The 24,961-nt window shown below is 35.8% G+C and overlaps 1 protein-coding gene across 1 annotated transcript in view; it reads right to left on the minus strand.

Moving 5' to 3' along the window:
• Positions 1 to 24,961, minus strand: part of GUCY1A2 (guanylate cyclase 1 soluble subunit alpha 2) — a 335,946-nt gene that overhangs the window by 86,678 nt on the left and 224,307 nt on the right. Inside the window, exon 6 of the mRNA XM_050758693.1 lies at positions 12,078 to 12,221. Within this exon, the coding sequence (XP_050614650.1) occupies positions 12,078 to 12,221 (144 nt within the window). The remainder of the gene's footprint in view (positions 1 to 12,077; positions 12,222 to 24,961) is intronic.

Below are 24,961 nucleotides of genomic sequence, written 5' to 3' on the forward strand. Positions count from 1 at the left end.
TGACTGATCAAATTATTTGACTACATTTTTCATTTTCAATCAGTGCTTTTCATTATTGTAAATAAAAAATAATCTTAGATAACTTAATATCCAAAAGGATCAACTGATACCATCTGGAAAATAATATGTCCAAAAGAGTAAATATGCCTTTTGGATTCTCTGATACAGTTTTAAACCTCTGCTTTCCTAGTTTTTGGATTATTATGTTTCCACAAAAAGATCATTTCTTCTATTTTTTTATAAAAAGCTAATATTACAGAAGTGTATATTTCAATATTATTCCCAACTTAATTTTTCTTCAGATATTTTGAAATTCTATAGAACTATCAATTTTCAACTCATTCTGTTAAATGTCGACATAATTGTCCTCATTATTTCAACATCTTGATGTAGAGTTATAGTCAATAGTTTACCTCGAGTTAGAGTGCCTTCGAGACATTGCACTGCTATTACATCTTCAAACTTCTTTCTTAAGGAACAGGGAAAAGCAATAATTTTTTAAGGAAGATTAAAGTTATTAGCTTAGTCATAAGATTAGAAATCATATTAAATACATTCTAATTATATTTTGAGTGGCAGTATAGGGTAATGGTTAAGAGGATGGACTTTGAAGTCAAACAGATTTGAATTCCAATTCTGAATCAGTTCTCATTTAGTATTATTATTTACTTTTATTTGACAAAAAGTCCTTTAACCTTTGAGTCTTGGTTTTCCCATTTATAAATAGAGATAACATCTAATTTGTGGTTCATGATTGTTGTAATGATTATGTATATACAGTATAGGCATATTTCACAAATATGAAAATATGCCTAAAACATACACATACATGTTAATATATTAATTATACAGGTGTATGTGTATATGTATATATATTAGAGAGAGGACATGTAAGAGAGAGAGCGCTCACGCACCCTAGCTTGGCATAATGCTGAGGATGTAGTAAGCACTAGGTGAGAAGTACCTCTTGTTATTAAGTACTCAGGTAGTAAAATTCTACTCTGGGCATTCTCCAGTTTGCTGTAATGAAAAACAGCAAAGCTTTTTTCTTTTTTCTAAACAGATATATCTGGATTCAAATTTAGTTCGGCAATTGGCTAGCTACAAAACCTTGATCAAATTATATAAACTTTCTAAACCTCAAATTCTTTACATGTAAAATAAGATTAATGAAACTTTGCAGAGTTTTTTGGGGGCAGGAATAAAAAAGTGCATAAAGACATGGTACAAGTCTGGTCCAATATGCATTTTTCCTCCATAATCTTATACATATTTTTAACCCCAATGTCTTTTATCTTTTAAGTATATAAAAATTGCATATATGCCCTTCATAGTCGTTGTGTAGATTGAGATAATATGTAAACTGTCAAGGTAACCACTACCATACAGTTGGTTTTTAATGCCTTTCAACCCCATTTCCCTAAGAACATATGAAATCTACAAAAACACCAAAATAATGTAGGTCTGAATGTAAATGACATCTTGAATATTTGCTCTACAAAGAATTTAAAGACTTTGACAGATACTTCTAAAAGGCTAACCCAAACCTCTCGATATTACGGTGGAAAGGGTATTGAGACAAAACTGTGTCTATTTCTCCTTCCTCACCAAGTTAGTAATGTGTAGTTGTTAGTTCCACAGACTGTAATTCTTGGGAGGATCAGGGACGTATCTGGTTTGCTTATCTCACATTCCTAATACCTCACCAATTATTTAGAAAACAGTAAGCATTCAAAAAACATTTGTTGAATAAATAAGTAAAAGTCGCTGCCAGCAAGAATCCAGCCAGATTCATGTGGAATCAGGCTTCATGTGAGTTGAAACAGCAAGCCTCCAAAGTAAGCCTTTTCTCCCTTGGGACACCCCATGCATACTCTGGACCTGTGTTTCTAACAACCTCCTGATTACATGGTCATTTGACCATCAAAATTACTCTGTGTCTTCAACTTCACAGGGTCCCCCACTAAGAACTATTTGCATGCATTTTGGAATTGTTGTCAAAATTACCATATTTCCCTGAAGAGTCTGAATTAATGAGATTTTCTAAATTCATTTTTTATGATTGGTTTAACCTCTGAACAAACACATTAAAGGCAAGTGATAAAGCAAAATAATTTCTTAAAATTGAATCTACGTGTACATTTGGTCTTGTAACATTTATACACAAGGTTACAATTTCTGATGCAGTAGGAAGCATTACAAATGTGCAGAAATCAATTCAGCTATTAGGAAAAAGCAAGAGTTGCTAGGAAACCACATTCCAAATAAGGAATATTATAGTGGTGACCCAGACAATTGCCATATGCCTGACATGACATCAACAAAAAGCTTAACATACTTTGAAAAGCACCTGTGACACTGAATTGTTAGTACCACATTTGCAACTCAGGTGACTAAAGAGTTACCTTCCAGTGTCTCAAAAATTCAATTGTAGGATCAGAAAAATACAAAACCAAAGTGAGTTAGTAATAATGAAAGATTCTTCCTAGGGCTAACCAAGGTTTTTCTGCATATTTTTCTGCATCTTTGGTACACTGTGTGTCATGACATTACCAAGTTGAATGAAGCTTATTCCGTTTTTAAAAGAATCTACTTTTTAAGTCCGTACCTTCTATGTGTTTGTATTGAATATATGTATATAAAAAGACTTTGAAGATGATATATAACAATGTAAACTATGGCTATAATTAGTTGGTAAATTATAGGTGATTTTAACTATCTTCTGTAATACTAATTTTCAGAGATCATTTTATGTTTTGTAATTTTAGAAAACTAAAGAGATTAAATAATTTTTAAACTTATTTGAAACAAGATATGAGATCTCAAAAGGTCAAAAATGTAAAAGCTAACTAAATCAACAGTGTGATTAGCATGCAGATAGCACATTGCTGTCTTATGTATTGTATCTTGCTATTTTCATGTCATTTTTCATATTGTAAGAGTCAGGCTACTAATGTTGGCCTATATGCATATAGCCTTAAAAGAAACTAAGTAAAAGATTAAAAACCCATTCAAAAACACCTAAGAAAGGGACCATATGCTAAAGATAATGGGCTAACCTACTAAATGGGTTGATGAAATCACATTTACTGTCTCTACAGGAGAAAAACAATTGGCAGATGGAGATTCCTATTCTTTACATAAAAATCAAATAAATAAAAACATGAGCTTCCTAAATGCTTGGAAGTTTCACACTTCTAAAGCACACCACACAAAAATCAAATTAAAAATGAGTGACTTTGCTAATATAACTTTTAGCCTCTTCTATGGACATTGTATCAGTAGTCTTAGTGGGACACTGGAGACAAGAGGCAGGATAAAATACATGAAATAGATGATAACTTATTTAGAAGTAGTTATCCTCATAGTGGTAATATTTAACTAACAAAAAATACTTAAACCATGTCTCCACTAAAGAATATATTTTTCTTCCAAAAATGTGAAAGTCAAAAGACTGCTGCACAAAATTAAACTAAGCAATTTTGTGCTTTGCATGCACAGTATCATGTGAATCAGTTTAGCTTTTATTTCCATCACTCGGTTTTATTTTTCCTTTCACTAACTTATTATTACTATTTTTTCTTGTACCATCAATATGCAAATATCTTCACAGAAGGACTGCTTGGGAAATCTGTTTGACAAATATCATAATAAAACTTTTCAGTAAGACTAGCATTTTTAGAAATGTATGCCTGATCAACTATTTCATGGTCTGAAAATATGATTAAAATTCTGTGATTATATAAAATTGGAATCTTTCATGATTACAGATAAAAGCTAAAATAAACTAGCAGTGGAATTCTGTCTCATTGACATACATACCGCAGATGCAATATTGTGTTTTAAATCATTATGCCGATATCTTATGGAGGAATTGTAAAGCATTAAGGATGCTCTGTCTATTAAATTTCAGCACTACAGCATCATGTCAGAAGAGTAATTCCATAATTAAAACAAATAATGTGCTCAATAAATAGATTTGTCTATAAATACGTTTGTCTATTAAAGTTCAGCATTATAGCATCGTGCCAGAAGAGTAATTCTATGATTAAAACAAACGTGCTCAATAAATAAAAATAAATAGAATATGACCTAATATTTAAATTCAATGACTACCCTATGAAATAATGTTAATATAAAACATTTAAATATATAACCACTGCATTACAATCCACAACAAACAATAAACAAGGGGAAAATACAGAAAAAAACAGGGCATCATGAATAATACATCCCCTACCCAATCTGGCCAGTGACTGCCGTTTTCAAAACGATAGAATAACACTCTTTTTTTTCCACATAACTGAATTTAATCAATCCCTCTCTTTCTAGACAAGGTATTGTTATGCTGTCCAGCACAGGCTGGTATCGAACTCCTGGATTAAAGCCATCCTCCCGCCTCAGCTTCTCGAGTATCTGGGACTACAGGTATGCCTCCCCACCACCGTCACATGCAGCTAGAATCTCTCTTACTTTCTAATTTAAAAATTAATTATTTTATTTTTGAATGGAATACCTTTAAAATAGGGAACTGACTTCTTCTTTTTCAAAGAGGACATCTAACACACATTTAAATTTCTTGTAGACTAAAGCCATGAAAAGTCTAACTTTAATGGAATATTCAAGGCAATAGGAAGATTTGACAATATAAATGTTATTTAACATGCTTTTATTTAATGTATACACAGTATATACATTAGAAGCTCTGGTTAACTATTTTTTATTCTTATTTTCTTCATTTACAAACTGGAAATAATAGCAATACTTCCTTCACAGAATTATTGTGAAACTTACCATATATACATATAAAATAGCAGGTTATATCATTTGAATTACTCTATCCTGGTCAGCTAACAAGGTAATGAAAAATTATTGTGCCAAGATATGGCAGAAGATAAACCTGAGAAGTGAACAGTAACTTGGGAATGCTTTTATCCTATGGGCATCTTCTGGCTCCAGAAAAGGTAATGGAAAGGTTGAGAAGCTGAGCAGCATTTTTGACAGCCAGGGCTAAGGGAACATAAACTGGAATCTAAGAATTGCTAGGGCAAAGATGTTAGAAAGCCCTCCCCACTTTGAGATGGGACCATGATCACAGGTATAAGGGTAATACCAAAACACAGAGGTGAACCAGAAGTAGACAGGTCCTCACAGAGATCAAAACCCAGCTTTAAATCCCCTGACCCTGACTGCTAGGACCCCTAGTCTCTTTCAAGAAGCACACTAAAATTTCCCTGCAAAATCATCCTAAGTCTTAAATTATTTCTGTAATATTTTATATACAATCTCCAGCATTCAAAAAAAGTAGTAATTAGCCACACAGGAAACAAGTAACATGACTGAAAATTAAGTGAAAGAACAGACGATGTAATAGAATGCAGGAGTTCTAGAGACTGACTTACCAGGAGAATGTTTACAACCATTACAGATGATTTATTTAAGAAAATAAATAAAAACAGTATGAAAAATTTTGTCAGATAAATGGAACTGCAAAACACTATAAACTGCTATAATCAACATTTAAGCATCACGTGGATGAGTTTAATAAGTAATTTTTACAACCAACTGAGGGAAGTATTGGCAAGTTAGAAAATAGATCTAAAGAGTATATAGAATGAGGCATTGATTATTAAAAGGAAGCAAACTACAGAAGAGACTTACAACTTTGCTGGTAAATTCACAAATATTAATACTTTAAATAAATACTTTTTAAAAACAAACAAATTTATAGTTCCAAATAAATTTACTATGCAGAATGATGAATCTATCGGAAAATATATCTATATAGTCATAAGTTTCACCAGTAATATTATATAGTATTTTTACATATTATTGTTACAACAGAACAGTGACTTATGAAAACTGCCACTGTATGCATTATCTAGGCTATTAAAAGCAAATTTAAATACTCCTAATTGATAAACATGAGAAATGAGGTTAACTGGGATCAGTATCTTAACAGTAATTTTATATAATGCCTATGTAGTTTTTTCTGATCCCTTAGGTTTTTCTCCTTATATGTATATAGTTTCTAGAAGTAGAACATTTCAAATAAGTATACACACATTGAGATTAAAAAGTACTAATTTGTGTTTTATAAATAAATAATTATCAAAGAATCTTAGAAAATTAATTAGGTTATCAAATACAGTCAACCCTCTGTATCCACAGGTTCCACATCTGCATGTTCAACCAACCGTAGACTGAAAATATGGCATTAAAAAAATTAAAATATAAACAAATAATTCAACAATTAAAAAATACAAACAAAATGATATAGTATTACAATGACTTATATAGCATTTACTTTTTATTAGGTATTATAAGTAATATAAGAGACTTGCAGCCCTTATATTAAGTAGTGATGTATATGCATATAACCTATGCACATCCTCCCACATACTTTAAATACTCTGTAGATTACTTATAATATGTACTGTGTTGTAATGAGTAAATACTTGTTATGCTGTATTATATAGAGAATGAAAAGAGAAAAAGTCTCTATATGTTCAGTACAGATGCAACTATCATTGGCCTAACTACATTTTTGACCCACAGTTGGCTGAATCGGAGGATGCAGAACTCATGGATATGGAGTGCCAACTGTAATTAGTTTTTCTTTTTTCTAAATACAGTCTCAGGCTGAAATCTGATAGGGTTAACTAAATATTGCAATATTTCTAAAAACCAAATCCCTCCAAATATTAAAATAACATCAGGTTTCCTTTGCAAATAGCAATGACTATTTAAAAATTAAAAATTAATTACAGAATAGTTATTGCATAATCTCAAAAAATCCTGTAAGCTCATTAAAAGTTGAAGCTTAAGGAGCTGTAATCTAATGTGTTACAATTACATGTAAATTGTACATTAATATTTCTGCTTTCGCACCAGTCTGTAATACTAATGTGCTGATTTGCAATTGAGATCGCTAAACACATTAGTATTACAACATGATTACACATTGTTTAACTCTAGTTCACAATGTCTCCTCCATACTTGCCTCATTATATAAAATGTACTGTTCTTTGAACTAATGAAGAAAATTTGAATTTGTATGCCTATGAGATAAAATTTAATGAAAATAGTTTTTAAACTAGTTTTTAAACTAAGTACAGAATTAAAAGACATTTGGACATACTCAATATTCTTCAAAAGCCTTAAATTGTGAAAATGCTCTTTGTTTTTCTAATATGCTCTAGGCACATTCTCTAGTTAATCCTTGACCCAACTTCCCTTTCCCTATCAACAGTGTTTTTTAAAGAAAGAATAAATCATAGGCAGTAATAAATATTTGATTATTTTAATCAAAGTGTGGTTAAACTATTACTATCAGTTAGCCAGTCGGCACTAAAAACTATTCAAAATACCTTTAGGTTCACAAGATCAGAGAACAGTGTAAAGTAATACATTTTTCTAGTGAATTCACAATATAGCTAGTGCAAACAAGAAAGAGAGAATAGAAATATAATTTTACTTTTCAATTGTCTACTGTTGAAAATTTCAAAATTCAGGCCTGGCATGGTAACTTGACTCATGCCTGTAATCCCAACATTTTGGGAAGCCGAGGCAGGAGGATTGCTTGAGATCAGGAGTTCACGACCAGCCTGGGCAACATAGGGAGACCCCCCATCTCTACTAAAATTTTTTTTTTTTAGTCAGGTGTGGTTCCACATGTTTGTGGTCCTCGCTACTCCAGAGACTGAGTTGGGAGGATCCCTTGAGCACAGGAGGTTGAGGCTGTAGTAAGCTGTGATGGTGCCACTGCACTCCAGCCTGGACAACAGAGCAAGACCCTGTGTCTCGGCGGGTGGGGGGAAAGAAAATCAGATTCTCCCTTGGGAAGAATAAAAAGGAAATAGTCATAATGCTGTTCTTCCATATTTTCAGCCAGCAGAAGAAATATCATAGTGACCCAGGGTGAAAAATTTCTAATCACTCTTTCTAAAAGCAGTCCTAATTAAAGTCAACATGAACTGATTTTTCAGAATTTATTGTATATATAGATAGACCATATTTATAGATGCTTTATATAGTCTAGCAGTAGCCTCTGAGTTTCATTAGAGTACTTACTGAGCAATAATTTGCTTGAGTATTTATAGGCTGAAAAAACAAAACGCTACATTCTCCGGTTATTTTCAAAATTAAAAAAAATCAGGCAGTTTTACAATTAGTCAAGAGCATTACTCAATCATTTTCAGGCAACTGTATATGAGAATTTTGGCTCCTATTTCCCATCATTACAGGATGCTTCAAAGGTTCATAAAACCATATACAAATTATCAATTTACTTTTCAAAACTTGGTTTGCATTTTGGTCAATTATTGCAATTTTAATAACTTGTAATTTAAATCACCTAAAAACTTACATAATTTGAGGTAAACACTAAGCTGTCACATATCAACTCTACTACAACACGCCAGCAGTTTTATAATAAAAGATTATCTCAATAAGCTTGGAAATGTTCCCATAGCACCAAGCTAGAAGGCAATTTAAAATCAAATTAATATTCTGAAAAATAATCTCAAATCATGCAAATACTATAAATTAGTAATGAAGCTAAAATTATTAAGGTGGTTTATTATTTTGAATTCTCTTTCTGCATTCTTATTAAATCTTTATGGATACTTCCTCTTCTGATTTAATAAGACTATCTGAAAGAGCTAATATTAAATCCCACAAATGAAAATATTGATGAACACACTGTAAAACACAGTTCCCTGGTTTTGTTCTCGGGTAATTTAACTGTGTAATGGCATTGCTAAATTCAATACAAACATATTCTCCATAAAAGAAAATGCAACATCAAAAACAATCCCAAATGAGAAGCCTGCCCAGCTGGTAGGCTTGAAAATTTAAGAACTGATTAGTTCAATCTGGAATGTCTATATTTGCAGTGTGCAGCAAATCTGAGACAGGATTCCTTTTGTTTGTTTTCCTGGCAGTGGTAGAAGTACCATTCATATGTTTGAATAACTCAATAATTATGCCCTGAGGGAACTTAACCTAGATTTTTATTTTTAATGCTCCATATTTTCCCATTTTAGGAGTGGTTAGAAAACTCTCTTTCCACTTTTAAATGGTTGAATATAAACATATATATGCATATTAAAGAATAATACAATAAAACATTTTATACTATGTTTATTTTCCCTATTGTACCCTCTTACTTCCCATCATCTTTCCCTCAGACATAAGCACCAGCTTGAATTTTGTATTAATCATTCCCTTTTTTTTTTTACACTTTTTGCCATCAGTGCAGGTATTTTTAAATAGAATTTTTTCCATTTTTCCAGTTTTAAACTTTAGTTAAGTGGAATAATACTACAGCAGTTTTAATGACTTAATTCTTCTGCTCGAGATTATGTTTTTGACATTGATCCATGTTGATGTCAGTAGCTGAGGTCATTCATATTCCCAACTATATGGTATACCAAGGTATAAATAGATCCCAGTTTATCCTGTGATGTATATTTGAATTAGCTAGAATTTGAGACTATTACAAAAACTATTCTTGTGTGTGACTTTTGCTACACGTGCACAAGTACTTCCCTTGTACATGTGTAAACATCTAGGAGAGGAAATGCTGGGTTGTAGGATATGCAGAAGTTAAACTTTACCAGGTAATGCCAAGTAAATTGCACCATTTACACTTGCATTAGCTATGGGTGAGATTTCCTGCTGCTCCAGATCCTCACAAACAGTGGCACTGTGAGACTTTCAAAGTTGTGTCAAACTAGTAGGGAGAAATACTATATGATACTGTTATAAATTTATATTAATTTGATTACTGACAAAGTTAACTAGATACTTATTGATTACATGTGCCGCAAAAATACTCTCCTAGTTTGTGGTTGTATTTTTATTTTTTAGTTCTTCTTAACAACAGGAAGGTTTTAATTTTAATGTTCCAAACTTTTATTTTATGATTTGCAAATTTTTGACCTGATGAGTTCACAAAAAAATCCTTCCCTACTTGTCAAAATTTTCTAATGATAAATTTATAGTTTTATAATATGAATTTTTACATTTACCTCCCCACACCAAGAATTGATTTGTACAAAGATGCATAAAGTACAAAAGCAATTTCAATTAGTTTTCTTCATGAATAGCCAATAGTCCCCCAAGCATTTAATGAATACCTTGTCCTTTTCACACTGATCGATGTCACTTTTATAATTTTTTTTTTTGAGATGGAGTCTCGCTCTGTTACCCAGGCTGGAGTACAGTGGCGCATCTCAGTTCACTGCAGCCTCTGCCTCCTGGGTTCAAGCAATTCTCTGCCTCAGCCTCCAGAGTAGCTGGGATTACAGACACCCACCACCACACCCGGCTAATTTTGTGTATTTTTAGTACAGACAGGGTTTCGCCATATTGGCCAGGCTGGTCTTGAACCCCTGACCTTGTGATCCACCCCCATCAGCCTCCCTAAGTGCTGGGATTACAGGCGTAAGCCACCGCGCCCAGCCTGTCACTTTTATAATTTATCAATTACTCTTTTTCTCTGATGCCCTGCAGTCTCATTAAGATGGGTTTAGTTTTGGATTCCCATGACTTAACTTTTGCAGAATTCTTTGGAATTACTGTGTCTGGGTACTGATGGACATCTTTTAATAGTTCCTGAAAATAATTCTCTTTTTGTATTTACTCTGTTACCTTCATTTGAAACCTCAATTGAATACATATTACATCTTTCCACTCTCTCCTCCCTGTCTCCCACATATTTTATATTTTACATTCTCTTATTCATATTTCCCATTTTTAAATATCTCAACTTAGTTATTGATAATTTCTTCAGTTCTTTTAGTGAACAAATTCTTGCTTCATTTATGTCTAATCTGCTTTTAAACTTACCCACTTTGTTTTCTCTTCTTTTCTTAACCATTATGTTGATTGCTTAGAAGTTCTCTGGTTCTTTCCCAGGTCTTGTCCCTTTCTCATAGTTTTCAGCTTATCTTTTTATTTCTTAGAGTTACGTTAAAAACATCCCAGATCTGTTTTTTTTACATCTATAATGTCCCCTGGTTCTTCCCCATAGTACTTTGTTTTCGTGTGTGTGTATGTGTGTGTGGCTTTTTTCCTTTGTTTTTGGTATTAGGTTATTACACATTTTAATAACCTTCATCTTCCAGGTGGGTTAAATGTAAAAACCCATACTATAAAACTGCAAATTTATCATTAGGAAATTAAGTCAGGAAGGATTTTTGTGAACTAGTCAGGTCAACAATTTACAAATTATAAAATAAAATATGTTTCATTTAAAACATTAAAATTAAACCTTCCAGCTTATCAAGAACAACTAAAAGATAAAAATACAACCACAAACTGGAACCTTATTTTTTATAACACACAGAATCTGTGAAAATTATTTGAGGATAGGATTGAAGTTGGCATCTTCTGGGGGGAATAATATTTCCTAGATTCCTTCTACCATTGCTAACAACAGTGCTCTTAAGTTAAATTCGCCAACTACGTTTTTTTTTTTCAATATACACACATAGTGTAATTGTCATGTTTTTCCCTTTCCTATGAACTCAGAAGTGCCTAATAGTTTTTTTAAAAACTTTTTAAATATATTTAACCCAATTTTTTTTTACAGTTTTTACAGTTACTAGGCTGCAATCTTCAAACTGCCACAAGAAAAACTCCAGAAGTAACTCTGAGCTCTGAAGTTTCAGCTCTATATTACCTACAGGAAGTTGTGCAGGTCCTCCATTTTCTTGCTTTTTTGTGTGTTTTACTTCTTGGATTACCTCTAAAACTCTGAATCTCACCATCATTCTTGCTTGGATGTGATGACCCGGTCACTGACAGTAAGTTCTTCCCTTGGGTCTAATCTTTTAGCTCTTTCTTTCCTCTACAGTAATTTGCCTTCCACAAACCTTTTCCTATCTTGCACCTATTCCATTTGTTCTTTTCCTGGATTTATGAGTTATCTCTAGTCACTCCTTGTCTTCCTTAAGCACCCAACTTGTCTAGATCTATAAATTACAAAAAGTAGAACTCAGAAGGGAATTACTTGCCTCCTCCAGTTAATGGTGCACTTACTACTCAAACCAGATTGTTGGGAGCGTTACCTGAATCGGTCTTCCATCAGGTGTCAGCACCTCTTCTGAAAGTTCCATCATCTTCAAGGCCATCAGAGCAATGGGTTTAGCATGGCAGAGGCTTTTTCTGTGGAGCCCTGCTGCAACACAGTAGGCGTCACCTATTGTTTCCACCTGCAGCAATCAGACAAATCAAATGCAAATGTATGATAATGAGCCCGAAGAGAAATGATTAGTTATCTGCAATCACAAATGTTGCTGAAAAACATGTCAGCAAAACATCAATAAATTAAGCAATTAGACAACTGTGTATAATCACAGCAGAGTTTGCAAACAGCCACAGTCAAATACTGACATCTCACTCCAGGGTTGTTCATTAACAGTATGGCTAGAGATGATCATTGAAATTAGGAACAACTATAATATAAAATAATTATCCCCCACGAAAATAGAACTGTCAGTATTTTGCCTAGATAATTTCCAAATGATCGCCTTTTCCAGAGCCATCTCTTCATCTCCTTCCAACTTTCAAGTATTCCTTTGGAAAGTATTTTTTTTCCCCAATTTTTCCACCTGAAGAAAATTGTTCCACACTTTTAGATATATCTGTAATTTTTCATCAGGTCTGTTCTTTCTTACTCTTAAAAATTGTAATGCCTAATGTGTCTTAAATATTCATACTGCATACCGTTAATTGTGTCAACCACTTTATGTACATGGTCCCATTTTATCTTCACAAATATCCTACATCAAAGAAACAAGTATTAGGCCAGGTGTGGTGGCTCACGCCTGTGAGTACTTTGGGAGGCCAAGGCAGCGGGTCACGAGGTCAGGAGATCGAGACCATCCTGGCCAACATGGTAAAACCCCATCTCTACTAAATATACAAAAATTAACTGGGCGTAATGGTGCATGCCTGCCCAGCTACTAGGGAGGCTGAGGCAGGAGAATTGCTTGAACCCGCGAGGCGGACGTTGCAGTGAGCCAAGATCACGCCACTGCACTCTAGCCTGGTGACAGAGTAAGACTTGGTCTCAAAAAAAAAAGTGGCACATACACACCATGGAATACTATTCAGCCATTAAAAAGATGAGTTCATGTCCTTTGCAGGGACATGGATGAAGCTGGAAACCATTGTTTTCAGCCAACTAACACAGGAACAGAAAACCAAACACTGCATGTTCTCACTCATAAGCAGGAGTTGAACAATGAGAACACACGGACACAGGGAGAGGAACATCACATGCCGGAGCCTGTCAGGGGGTGGGGGACTAGGGGAGGGGTAGCATTAGGAGAAATACCTAATGTAGATGACGGCTGATGGGTGCAGCAAACCACCATGGCACGTGTATACCTATGTAACAAACCTGCATGTTCTGCACATGTATCCCGGAACTTAAAGTATAATTTTAAAAAAAGAAACAAGCATTAGTGATATCTGAAAGATAAAAAATTGAGGTGCAGAGGCCCATCCATAACCACATAATTGAGAGTCAACAGCTACTGTATGGGTCTACTCTCTTCTAATTCTGTTGTCAGCATCCATTCTGAATGGCCATTGCTGTTGATAAATATTTTAAATATTTACCCCATTTCCACAGCATAGAACCTGAAATAAAAGTTCTATTACTTTAGATAAAAGCTCTCTAATTATCCACAATAGAGATGGTGGTTTAATGGCAAAAACTGAAATTACTTTTGCACCAACCTAATAAAATCCTCAATAGTTTTAATATTATTAATTAGGCTGAAGTGATGAAAAATTGTACTAAATGCACAATTCCAGTGTCACTTTTTCTGTGATGTGCTCCATGTTCCTTCCTTTAGTTTTTATCAAATTATTTCTCAAAGAACTAATCCTTTCTTTATTCTGTTTCGACAGCACTTCCACATATCTCTGCTTTAACATTCAGCACAAGCTATAATCAATATGTATCTATATAAAGTCAATACGTATCCCTGGCTACGATGTCAGCTTTTAAGAAATGGGACTATGTTTTTTTCATCTCTGTATTCACAGAACTTAGCATAATGTCTATGATATAGCTATTTATTAATATTTATTGAATATTTGCTAAATGAATAAGTAAGTCAATCAACCATGCTAACCGTAATTACAGTAAGTAATTTTCACTCTTGGCTTATTTTCATCATTCATTTTATGAGCGCCACCTAGATCTGTGTGCTATGTAGATCTGTATAGGAAAATGCATCAGTGATGGAGATGCTTCCAGCATAAATATACTAAGAATTATAAAATATTCTATTATTTTTAATATCAAAAATTAAATTTCCATGTAAAAGCATTCCAACACTACAATATTAAAAAGATATACTGCATGAAATTATATGAACACTAATTTAGGGAATATTATGAGAATACTTAAGCTCATGGGACCAACACTGCAAAACTTATCACTTGATCATCAGGAAATATGCATCAAAACTGATTCAAATACCCCCAGAGCTATCATTATATTCAAAAATTTCACTTTAAGACCTGTTTTCTGATGCCAGAAAAATGAAAATAAAATTATACTGTAAGAATAGAAAGACAATGCAGTATGAGTTGGCAAAGGTTTTATTCCAAAGACTAAAATATACTTCCTGGAAATAATTCTCACTAAGGAAGACACCCATCAAAGAATAAACATCTAAAATGTGGCTATTTACTATTTTTCCCCTAATAAGACAATGTTCTTTGCTAATCCTCATATTATCCCACCCTTTCATATTTATTTCTGGTTTTCAGATACCAGAACATATAGTCAGTAAATTGCCTGCACAAATCAAAATGCTTTACAGTCGCTCTGAACATGCAAGTTCCTAGAGCACAATCACTTCCTGAAATGTCTATCATCATCATCGTCATCCTCATCAACATCTCAATTATCTTTTCAGAAAAAGATGCACTGAATTCCATTAAATGTGTATTTCTAGAATTTGCACAAGAATACACAGAGATTAGTTATATGTTGCATTTTCTCCTTAAAAAGTTGGACCAATATGTTACCAACTGATATAACATATAAATGAATGAAGTACAAAATAAATATGGGCACAATGTAAATATAGCAAATTCATATTACAACTCATACATGATTGTATAAAACTTTAAGACTAGGCGTGGTGGCTGACACCTGGAATCCCAACATTTTGGGAGACCAAGGCAGGAGGGCTGCTTGAGTCCCGGAGTTCAAGACCAGCCTGGGCAACATAGTGAGACCTCAATCTCCTCTACAAAAAAATAAAAAATAAAATTATCCAGGTAAAGTGGCCCTTACCTATAGTCCCAGCTACTTGGGATCGCTAGAGCCCAGGAGATCAAGGCTGCAGAAGAAAAAAGGTTCTGACTAATTGTACAGGAACTCTTAAAGCTTCCTCCCAGATGTGACATATATATCTTCTTTTCATGATTTATTGACCAGAGCAAGTTACATGGTTATGCTTAACATATAGAGAATGGGAAATGGCAAACTACCTTGTGCACAGAAGAGTCAGAAATATTTAGTAGACAGCATTAATGAAGACATGAATGAATAAATAATCACACATTCTCTAATATCAAAATGTCTGGAAAGGTTAAGTAATTTGGCATATACATTAAGTAAAGTCTAATATATCTTTGTGATTTTTTTTTTCTTTCCAGATATATTCAGTCCCTGAAGAATACTGGCAGAAACACAACTGTCTTAATGCAGCTTTCCAGGAATGCTCCATTTTTCCTCTCTTCTTCCTTCCTCTAAGGCAGCTCTATACGAGTTTAGCAAAATTAAATATATGTGGAAGTGTTAGCAGATTCCTTCGAAGTAATTAGTGGGTTTTGCTTCATGAGGAGCAGGAAAAGTGAAAATGACATGTATCAATTCCATTGCTCCTGAGATAAACTCATTGCTCTTGAGCTAAACCAAAATGAAACAAGGGGGCATTGTAAATAGACTACAAAAACAAAAAACAAAAAACCTGTCCAAAAAGTTGACTTTGTTCTGAATTCCTTTATAATTGCCTCAGTGTTTTTATATAGTTTTAAATACAACAGACACAGTTTAAAATAGTGCATTTCATTTATTTTCACCATCTCCCACCTGTTCGTGAATGGCACTGGATAAGAATAAAGTTGGCTAAACTGAGCATGGAGATGGGGAAAAGATAATGTTTATGCAAATGTCTGAAAAACTTACATTATTTTCTAAACATAGAAGAGGAGGCTTAAGTACTAAAAATATATACAACTGCTCCCTTACATATTACTATAGCTGCTTTTATAAAACTTTAAATAATTTGCCTATCTCAGTTTATATTTTCTCAAAACTTTAGAATCAAAATCCTTACATTATTCTAGAAATAAAGGTGGTATAAATAAATATATTAGAGCTATGCATTCACCTTGTTTTTTGTTTGATTTTTAAGACAGGGTCTCACTCTGCCACCCAGACTGGAGTACAGTGGCATGATCTGGGCTCTCTGCAACCTCTCCATCCCGGGCTCAAGCAATCCTCCCACCTCAGCCTCCCATGTAGCTGGGACTACAGGCACATGTCACCATGCCTGGCTATTTTTTTTTTTTAATTTTTTTTAGAGACAGGGTTTCGCCATGTTGCCCAGGCTAGTCTCGAACTCCTGGACTCAAGATATTTGCCCACCTTAGCCTCTCAAAGTGCTGGGATTACAGGCATGAGCCCCTGCGTCCATCCCATTTACCTAGTTTGTTTATTTTCGTTTTAGATCATTTAAAAGAATTTCTTGGAGATGCGGGCTCTTTTTTGGTTCCATATGAACTTTAAAGCAGTTTTTTCCAATTCCGTGAAGAAACTCGTTGGTAGCTTGATGGGGATGGCATTGAATCTATAAATAACCTTGGGCAGTATGGCCATTTTCACGATATTGATTCTTCCTATCCATGAGCATGGTATGTTCTTCCATTTGTTTGTGTCCTCTTTGATTTCACTGAGCAGTGGTTTGTAGTTCTCCTTGAAGAGGTCCTTTACATCCCTTGTAAGTTGGATTCCTAGGTATTTTATTCTCTTTGAAGCAATTGTGAATGGAAGTTCATTCCTGATTTGGCTCTCTGTTTGTCTGTTACTGGTGTATAAGAATGCTTGTGATTTTTGCACATTGATTTTGTATCCTGAGACTTTGCTGAAATTGCTTATCAGCTTAAGGAGATTTTGGGCTGAGACAATGGGGTTTTCTAAATATACAATCATGTCATCTGCAAAGAGGGACAATCCTAAGTCAAAAGAACAAAGCTGGAGGCATCACGCTACCTGACTTCAAACTATACTACAAAGCTACAGTAACCAAAACAGCATGGTACTGGTACCAAAACAGAGATATAGACCAATGGAACAGAACAGAGTCCTCAGAAATAATACCACACATCTACAGCCATCTGATCTTTGACAAACCTGAGAGAAACAAGAAATGGGGAAAGGATTCCCTATTTAATAAATGGTGCTGGGAAAATTGGCTAGCCATAAGTAGAAAGCTGAAACTGGATCCTTTCCTTACTCCTTATACGAAAATTAATTCAAGATGGATTAAAGACTTAAATGTTAGACCTAATACCATAAAAATCCTAGAGGAAAACCTAGGTAGTACCATTCAGGACATAGGCATGGGCAAAGACTTCATGTCTAAAACGCCAAAAGCAACGGCAGCAAAAGCCAAAATTGACAAATGGGATCTCATTAAACTAAAGAGCTTCTGCACAGCAAAAGAAACTACCAGAGTGAACAGGCAACCTACAGAATGGGAGAAAATTTTTGCAATCTACTCATCTGACAAAGGGCTAATATCCAGAACCTACAAAGAACTCAAACAAATTTACAAGAAAAAAACAAACAACCCCATCAAAAAGTGGGCAAAGGATATGAACAGACATTTCTCAAAAGAAGACATTCATACAGCCAACAGACACATGAAAAAATGCTCATCATCACTGGCCATCAGAGAAATGCAAATCAAAACCACAATGAGATACCATCTCACACCAGTTAGAATGGCGATCATTAAAAAGTCAGGAAACAACAGGTGCTGGAGAGGATGTGGAGAAATAGGAACACTTTTACACTGTTGGTGGGATTGTAAACTAGTTCAACCATTATGGAAAACAGTATGGCGATTCCTCAAGGATCTAGAACTAGATGTACCATATGACCCAGCCATCCCATTACTGGGTATATACCCAAAGGATTATAAATTATGCTGCTATAAAGACACATGCACACGTATGTTTATTGCGGCACTATTCACAATAGCAAAGACTTGGAATCAACCCAAATGTCCATCAGTGACAGATTGGATTAAGAAAATGTGGCACATATACACCATGGAATACTATGCAGCCATCAAAAAGGATGAGTTTGTGTCCTTTGTAGGGACATGGATGCAGCTGGAAACCATCATTCTTAGCAAACTATCACAAGAACAGAAAACCAAACACCGCATGTTCTCACTCATAGGTGGGAACTGAACAATGAGATCACTCGGACTCAGGAAGGGGAACATCACACACCGGGGCCTATCATGGGGGAGGGGGGAGGGGGGGAGGGGGGAGGGGGGAGGGATTGCATTGGGAGTTATACCTGATGTAAATGACGAGTTGATGGGTGCAGCACAGCAACAAGGCACAAGTATACATATGTAACAAACCTGCACGTTATGCACATGTACCCTACAACTTAAAGTATAATAATAATAAATAAATTAAAAAAAAAAAAAAAAAAAGAATTTCTTTTAGTTACTAATAGAATTTCATTCCCATAACAGTTTTCTCCTTGCCCTCTAGGTTAATACTCAAGAAATATCTGGGAATTTCTTGGATATTTGGGCACAGATGGAAGAAAGGAGTGGGGGTGAGGGGGTCGGTATTGAGGATAAGATTAGCCAAAAGAACAATGTACACAATTAGGCAATTAACCATCCCTGTTCCATGGGACTCGTGACCACCTCAGTCCTTCAATTGCACAGTCCTAGATCTGTCCCTCTTTGAATTTTCTATGGGGCATAAGAGCAGAGAGTCAGAGAGCTCTGGTAATCTACTTTACTGAACAATCTTCCCTGGATACAATCAAGAGAAGCAGCAAATTAGAAAGTCTGCTTTCCAGCCATTTTGTGTTCTAGGGGACTCTAGTTCCTTAAAAAGAGACAGGGAGAGAAGAGATATTGGAATGAGATGTAGGCAGACAGATATAGATAAACTTTAAAGATGAGAAACGCCTTCTTTTCCCTCCTAGTATCTCACAGAGCACCTGGACATCTCATCATGCTCAGGTGGGTGAAAGGGGACTGGTAAATGTCCCATATTCTTCATGGTCTTATTGGCTGTCACCAAGAATGCTTGGTTCTTAGAAAGGACGCCATATTTCCCTTGCTGAGAGAACTGGGCCATACCTGCCAGCCCAATGAGCTGACATTTGGTCTAGGTCCTGGGTGACAGGGAGGATGGGGCATGGTAGATGGCTTCTCCAGTGGTTGGCCAAGAGCCTGAGTCCACAAGCAGTTGTGGAGGTCCTTGGTGACTAGAAACTGAACAATGAGGTCAATGGTGGTCTGCATAAGAATATCCAAAAGGCTGGCCAGGAAACACACACACATACACACACACACACACACACAAAACTATGGCCCAGGCCTTCATGGATACTTACTAGTAACAGAAGAGTAGGAAAAACTATGGTCTTGGGGTAGATTAAGAGGCTCTCTACTTTTTGTCCTTCACTTCAGACATAGACAGCAACTTGCCACTGTTTATGTCCCTGTTTTGCCAGATACTCAATAGGGTGGCTGGAATGAACTCCTAACCAAAGATGAAAATCTGTATGATTGTGGTCAAGCAAAGGTATCAGGTCCATGGAATACTTACTGGACATACTCGAAGATAAGCAGCTTGCCACCAGCCTTGAACCCAGTCTTTCGTTGTTCCTGAGGTTGCAGTTCTTTAAGATACACTGACCGTCTTTGAAGATAACTCATAAAGATCCACATCAAAAAGAGACAGGAAGGCCCTGACACAGATAAGGGTTCAAGCCATGTAGATGAAAGAATGCAGTTTTCATCATTTTCCTGGCTTAGACAAAGTGATAGGCATGTTCATAGAAGCCACATTCTTGAAGTTGGGAGCACTAAAAGTCCAGAACCAAGATGCAAGGAGGTCAGCACACAGACATCACTGTTGGCCAAGCACAGGTCCAACAATAGATGGCAGATGATCTGGAGCAGGGGCAACTTCCAAAAGTAGGAGTTAGCTACACTGATACCAGAACAGCCTGAGTATCTCCATGGGCTGCCCTGCTGAAGGTAACCTGGCCTTTCCTCCACATAACAGTTGGTATTTCAGGAGTTGGGCTAGAGATCCCTTTAAAAATAACAGCAATCTTAGGTCCTGGAAGGCTATAGTCTGAGGACCAGGTGAAGAACCTACAGTTGATATCCTGCTCCTACAGGACTGGGGCATGGGATCCTTGCCATGTGACTGGAGTGAAAGGAAATGCCACTTGTCCAGAGGATCTGACCCCATATTGTTTAATGATTACCTTGCTTCTGAAGTAGAGGTTTGTTCAAAAAAGAATTTGAATGTGTAGCATGTCCTTAGATGTCTGAACTCTTTTTACCTCTTAATTGAGATGGCCCTCAGCAAATCTGCATCTTAGCCCCTATGCATGACCTTTGGGTGGGGGTGGTTTCAAAAGGCGGCATCTCAGAAGGTGAGTCTATTTTCTTTGATGAATCTGTGGTCTCATCTCAGTGTCACCGTATCCACCCAAACTTGGGCTCCAGCTGGAGGAAGGCCCTGTTAGCCTGTGCATGTACTGTCTCCAGCTGCAGCCTTCAGAAAGTCCTTGGCATTCAGAGGCCAGGGCTTTGCCTCCTCCTTTATCTCTGTCACTTTATTTTCCTTCATCATTTCCTCTCTTCTCTACATGGATATCACTTCATCAACTCTTCTTCAACCTACATTTCTTCCTTCACCAGCCCCTCTCCACCTTCTTTTTACCCACCACCTCCTCTGCTTTCCTCACCTCTCCTGCTGCTATTGAGAAAATGGCATACTCCTCACTTACCACTTTTTTAGCAAACTCACCCTACCAGCTATTGCCTGAGTCCCAGTCCCAGTCACAACCCTGTAGGTTATTCTCCCAATATTTATGGGGGTTGAGAGGGAACTCCTTCCTGAAAGCAGGATGCTCACCAAGACCAGTGGTGCCAGTAGAAAACTAAGTCATCACAGGCAATGACTGGCAGGGTGGGGTGACCTGAAAATTGCCATACCTCTGGCTTCTAGCTCTAGAGGATGGAGTGCCCTCCTCTAAACAAAAGAGATAAACAAAACTGAGGAAGAAGAGGCTCCACCTCCCAGAGGGAACGAAGAAACAGCCTCTACCTCTTTGGCAGCTGGGCATAAGCATACGCATTTTAATCAGACATTATATTGTGAATCTACCTCCACATTTTAATTTTATCCTTCCCTATAAATGTGATTACCAAAAAGGAAAGTTATTAAGATGGTCTTTTGAGTTTCTGTAAGTAATCTTGTAGTCATTCAATATGAAGATCTGTATTATACGATCTTATTTTATGATGCTAAAGGTTAATATTCTAGCAATAATTTTTGCATATTAATGAAATTAATGTTGTAGAGGCTGGAGCTCCGTACTTGTTCTCCATGTGAAGTCATGGGTAATATCTACAGAACTGAGGTGTAATAAAGAGTCATTAACCTCATAATACCTCGAACTTTCTATGGACATTACTATCTGTCATATGAAGAACTGAAAGTCCTCAGCGGGTACTGTCATTAACCTACAGTGGCACTTCAGAGAGAAAAATCTGTGTACACAGGTACCCACTCCTTGCATAGGCTCAGGGAAATAAGAGGTCATCTGCTCCTAAAGCCCACCATCATTTTTAGATGTGGATAGCTTTTTTCTCCAGTACAGCTTTAAATTCAAAGCCTGATTCTCAGAGACCCTAACAGAGAGGATGGATTGAAACTAGGCTTATTTACTCTTTCTAAAGGCTCCTGAAAGGCTCCTGGATGCACATATTACTTTTAAAGGAGAAGATGCAAAAAGAGAAGAAAAACCATTTCCACTTCACTGAGTACATGACTTTTTTAGGGCACATCCCAAACAAAACTGCAAACTAGGCAAAGTCTATCTCAGGACTCTGCCCTCAGTATTTTCAAGTTTTCTTTCCTGATTTCTGGATCCGTAATTTTCTTCCTTTTTGTTTGGCAAGGAGGGATCTGTAACTTTCTTACAACCATACCTGATGATGGACAAATTTCTATCACTCTCGCAGTATGTATCATGTTAATCTGTGTGTGTGTGTTTATACTCCTCTCTGCCTACTATATTTTTACTTAACTTTATATCCCTGGACCTGAGTATAGTATCAGGATGCCCATAAGAGTTCTATTAAATGCTTTAAATTGCATCCAATTTCTACATTTTAGGGGCAGAACTGGCCCTTAAGCAAGTTTTTAGTTGCAAAATTCAGGACAACCTGCATAAGAATCACCTAGAAGGTATTTGTTAAAAATTAGATTCCCATGCTCCACTTGGATTTACTGGATCAAAATATGGATATAAGGGCCAGCTATCTGCAGTCATAAGCTTCAGTTGTTTTATATGATTCCCAAAGTCTGAAGACTTCTGTACATGAAGTGAGTTAAAAATAGTATAATATTCACCTGGATATTCACCTTTTTTTTTTTTTTAAAGAGCAGTGGCTTTCAGAAAGGAGAAAAGCACTTCTAACCTGATCCCAGCTATTCCCATGTACTCCTTCTCTGTATTCCACTCTATCCATAGGGGTACAAACTTTTCCAGATATTTCCTTGTTTGTTGAAAGTGCAGACTACAACGACCAGTCCAAATGTGCACATGCACACGCATACACACCACACATGCTGAGAATCTAGCACAGTAGGCATTCAGTGATCCAAAGAAAGTTTGTTGGGCTCAATTAAACACACCCAAGCTCATTGTACATAATGATTTAGCAATTCAAATGGAAACAAGTTTAAGGTTTTACTGACAAGGCTACTTTAAAAAAGACCCTCTTCATTCTTTCTTTACAAAAAAAAATCTGTCTCCTTACACTCATTTTAGTTGAGATTTTTGACCCAAATACGGCTGCTTTTAAGGATGTCTCTACAGTGCTCAGCTGGTACAGTGTTGAAAAGGAGGTCATGGATATAAATAGAACAGTGATTTGGCCTGGGAACTACTCCCAAATGAAGGAAAATGGGTTCCAAATGACTGCCTATCACAGAAAGCTCTCCGCCTGATAAAACTCTCAGTAGGTCTTTCAATGTGCCTTCCGGTTCCTGCACAGGAATCTCCATCGTGTGGAAAATACTGTTTCTACCTCCCAGGTTGTTTATCATAAAGGATACTGAATACTGAAGCATGTTAGGAAAGAGAAACACATTAAAATACCCAGTCAAAATTTCATTCTAAATCATTGTTAGATGTGGGCAATTCTAAATTTCTGATAGTCCTGTGAGATCTTCAACAACAGGGCTCCAGTTTCCCAGGTTCATCCACCTCAGCCACTGTAATTTACTCCATGTCCCAATCAAAATGGATAACTCATCTTCTTTGCAAACTTTCTGTACCTCCCACCACCATATTAATATTCAAAGTTATTGCTCTACCTAGAGTTCATCCACTCACTCTTTATAAAATAATATCGAGTCTATTATTTTTCAAGGATTTCTGATACAAGAACTTTAAATATATCCCCAGAGAATGGTGAACGTCTGCTATATTTTGAATAAACACATAAGGAGTGCTAAATAATGTTAATTGATGTCACAAAAGTAAATCCTGTGACCCAATTTAGCATATCAAGTGAAAATAAGAATTCATTTTTTAGTATTTTTTGTGTGGTGGTTTATTTTTTATTTTTTATTTTTTATTGTGGGTATACAGTATATATTACATATATAATATATATAATTATCCTCAGTTATTTTTAAATGTACAATTAAAATATTTTTTACTATAGACATCCTGTTGTGCCAGCAAATACTAGGTCTTATTCGTTCTTTCTCTTTTTTTGTGCCCATTAACCATCCCAACTTCCCTAAGTCGACCCTACTACCCTTCCCAGTGTCTAGTAACCACCCTTCTGCTGTCTATCTCCAAGAATTCAATTTTTTCTATTTTAGCTTCCACAAGTGAGAATGTAGGAAGTTCTTTTTTTTTTTTTTGCTTTAAAACTTTATTAAAATAAAGATTAAACCTGAAAAAAGAACAATCAGAATGCCAGCCCTTTGCATAAAATCAGCAAGAAAGAAGAAAGAGAAAGGGAGATAGAAAGGGAGAGAGAAGGAGAGAGAGAGAGAGAGAAAGAAAAAGGGAGGGAGGGAGAGAAGGAAGGAAGGAAACGGAAGGAAAGAGAGAGAAAGAAGGAAGTTTGTCTTTGTGCCTGGCTTGTTTCAATTAATAATGACTTCCAGGTCCATCCATCTTATTGCAGATGACAGGATCTCATTCTTTTTATGGCTGAATAGTACCCCATTGTGTATATATATCACATTTTCTTTATTCATTTGTCTGTTAATGGACACTTAGGTTTCTTCCAAATCTTGGCTATTGTGAATGGTACTACAATAAACATGGGAGTGCAGGTATCTCTTCCATATATTTATTTCCCTTCTTTTGGACATATACCTAGGAGTAGGATTGCTGGGTTGTAGGGTAGCTCTATTTTTAGTTTTCTGAGGAACCTACAAACTGTTCTCCATATTGGTTGTACTAATTTACATTCCCATCAACAATGTACAAGGGTTCCCTTTGCTCCAGATTTTCTCCAGTATTTATTATTGCCTGTCTCTTGGGATAAAAGCCACTTTAACTGAGGTGAGATGCTATCGTATTGTACGTTTGATTTGCATTTCT

Source organism: Macaca thibetana, chromosome 14, assembly GCF_024542745.1.
Source record: "Macaca thibetana thibetana isolate TM-01 chromosome 14, ASM2454274v1, whole genome shotgun sequence".
Classification (NCBI taxonomy): domain Eukaryota; kingdom Metazoa; phylum Chordata; class Mammalia; order Primates; family Cercopithecidae; genus Macaca; species Macaca thibetana.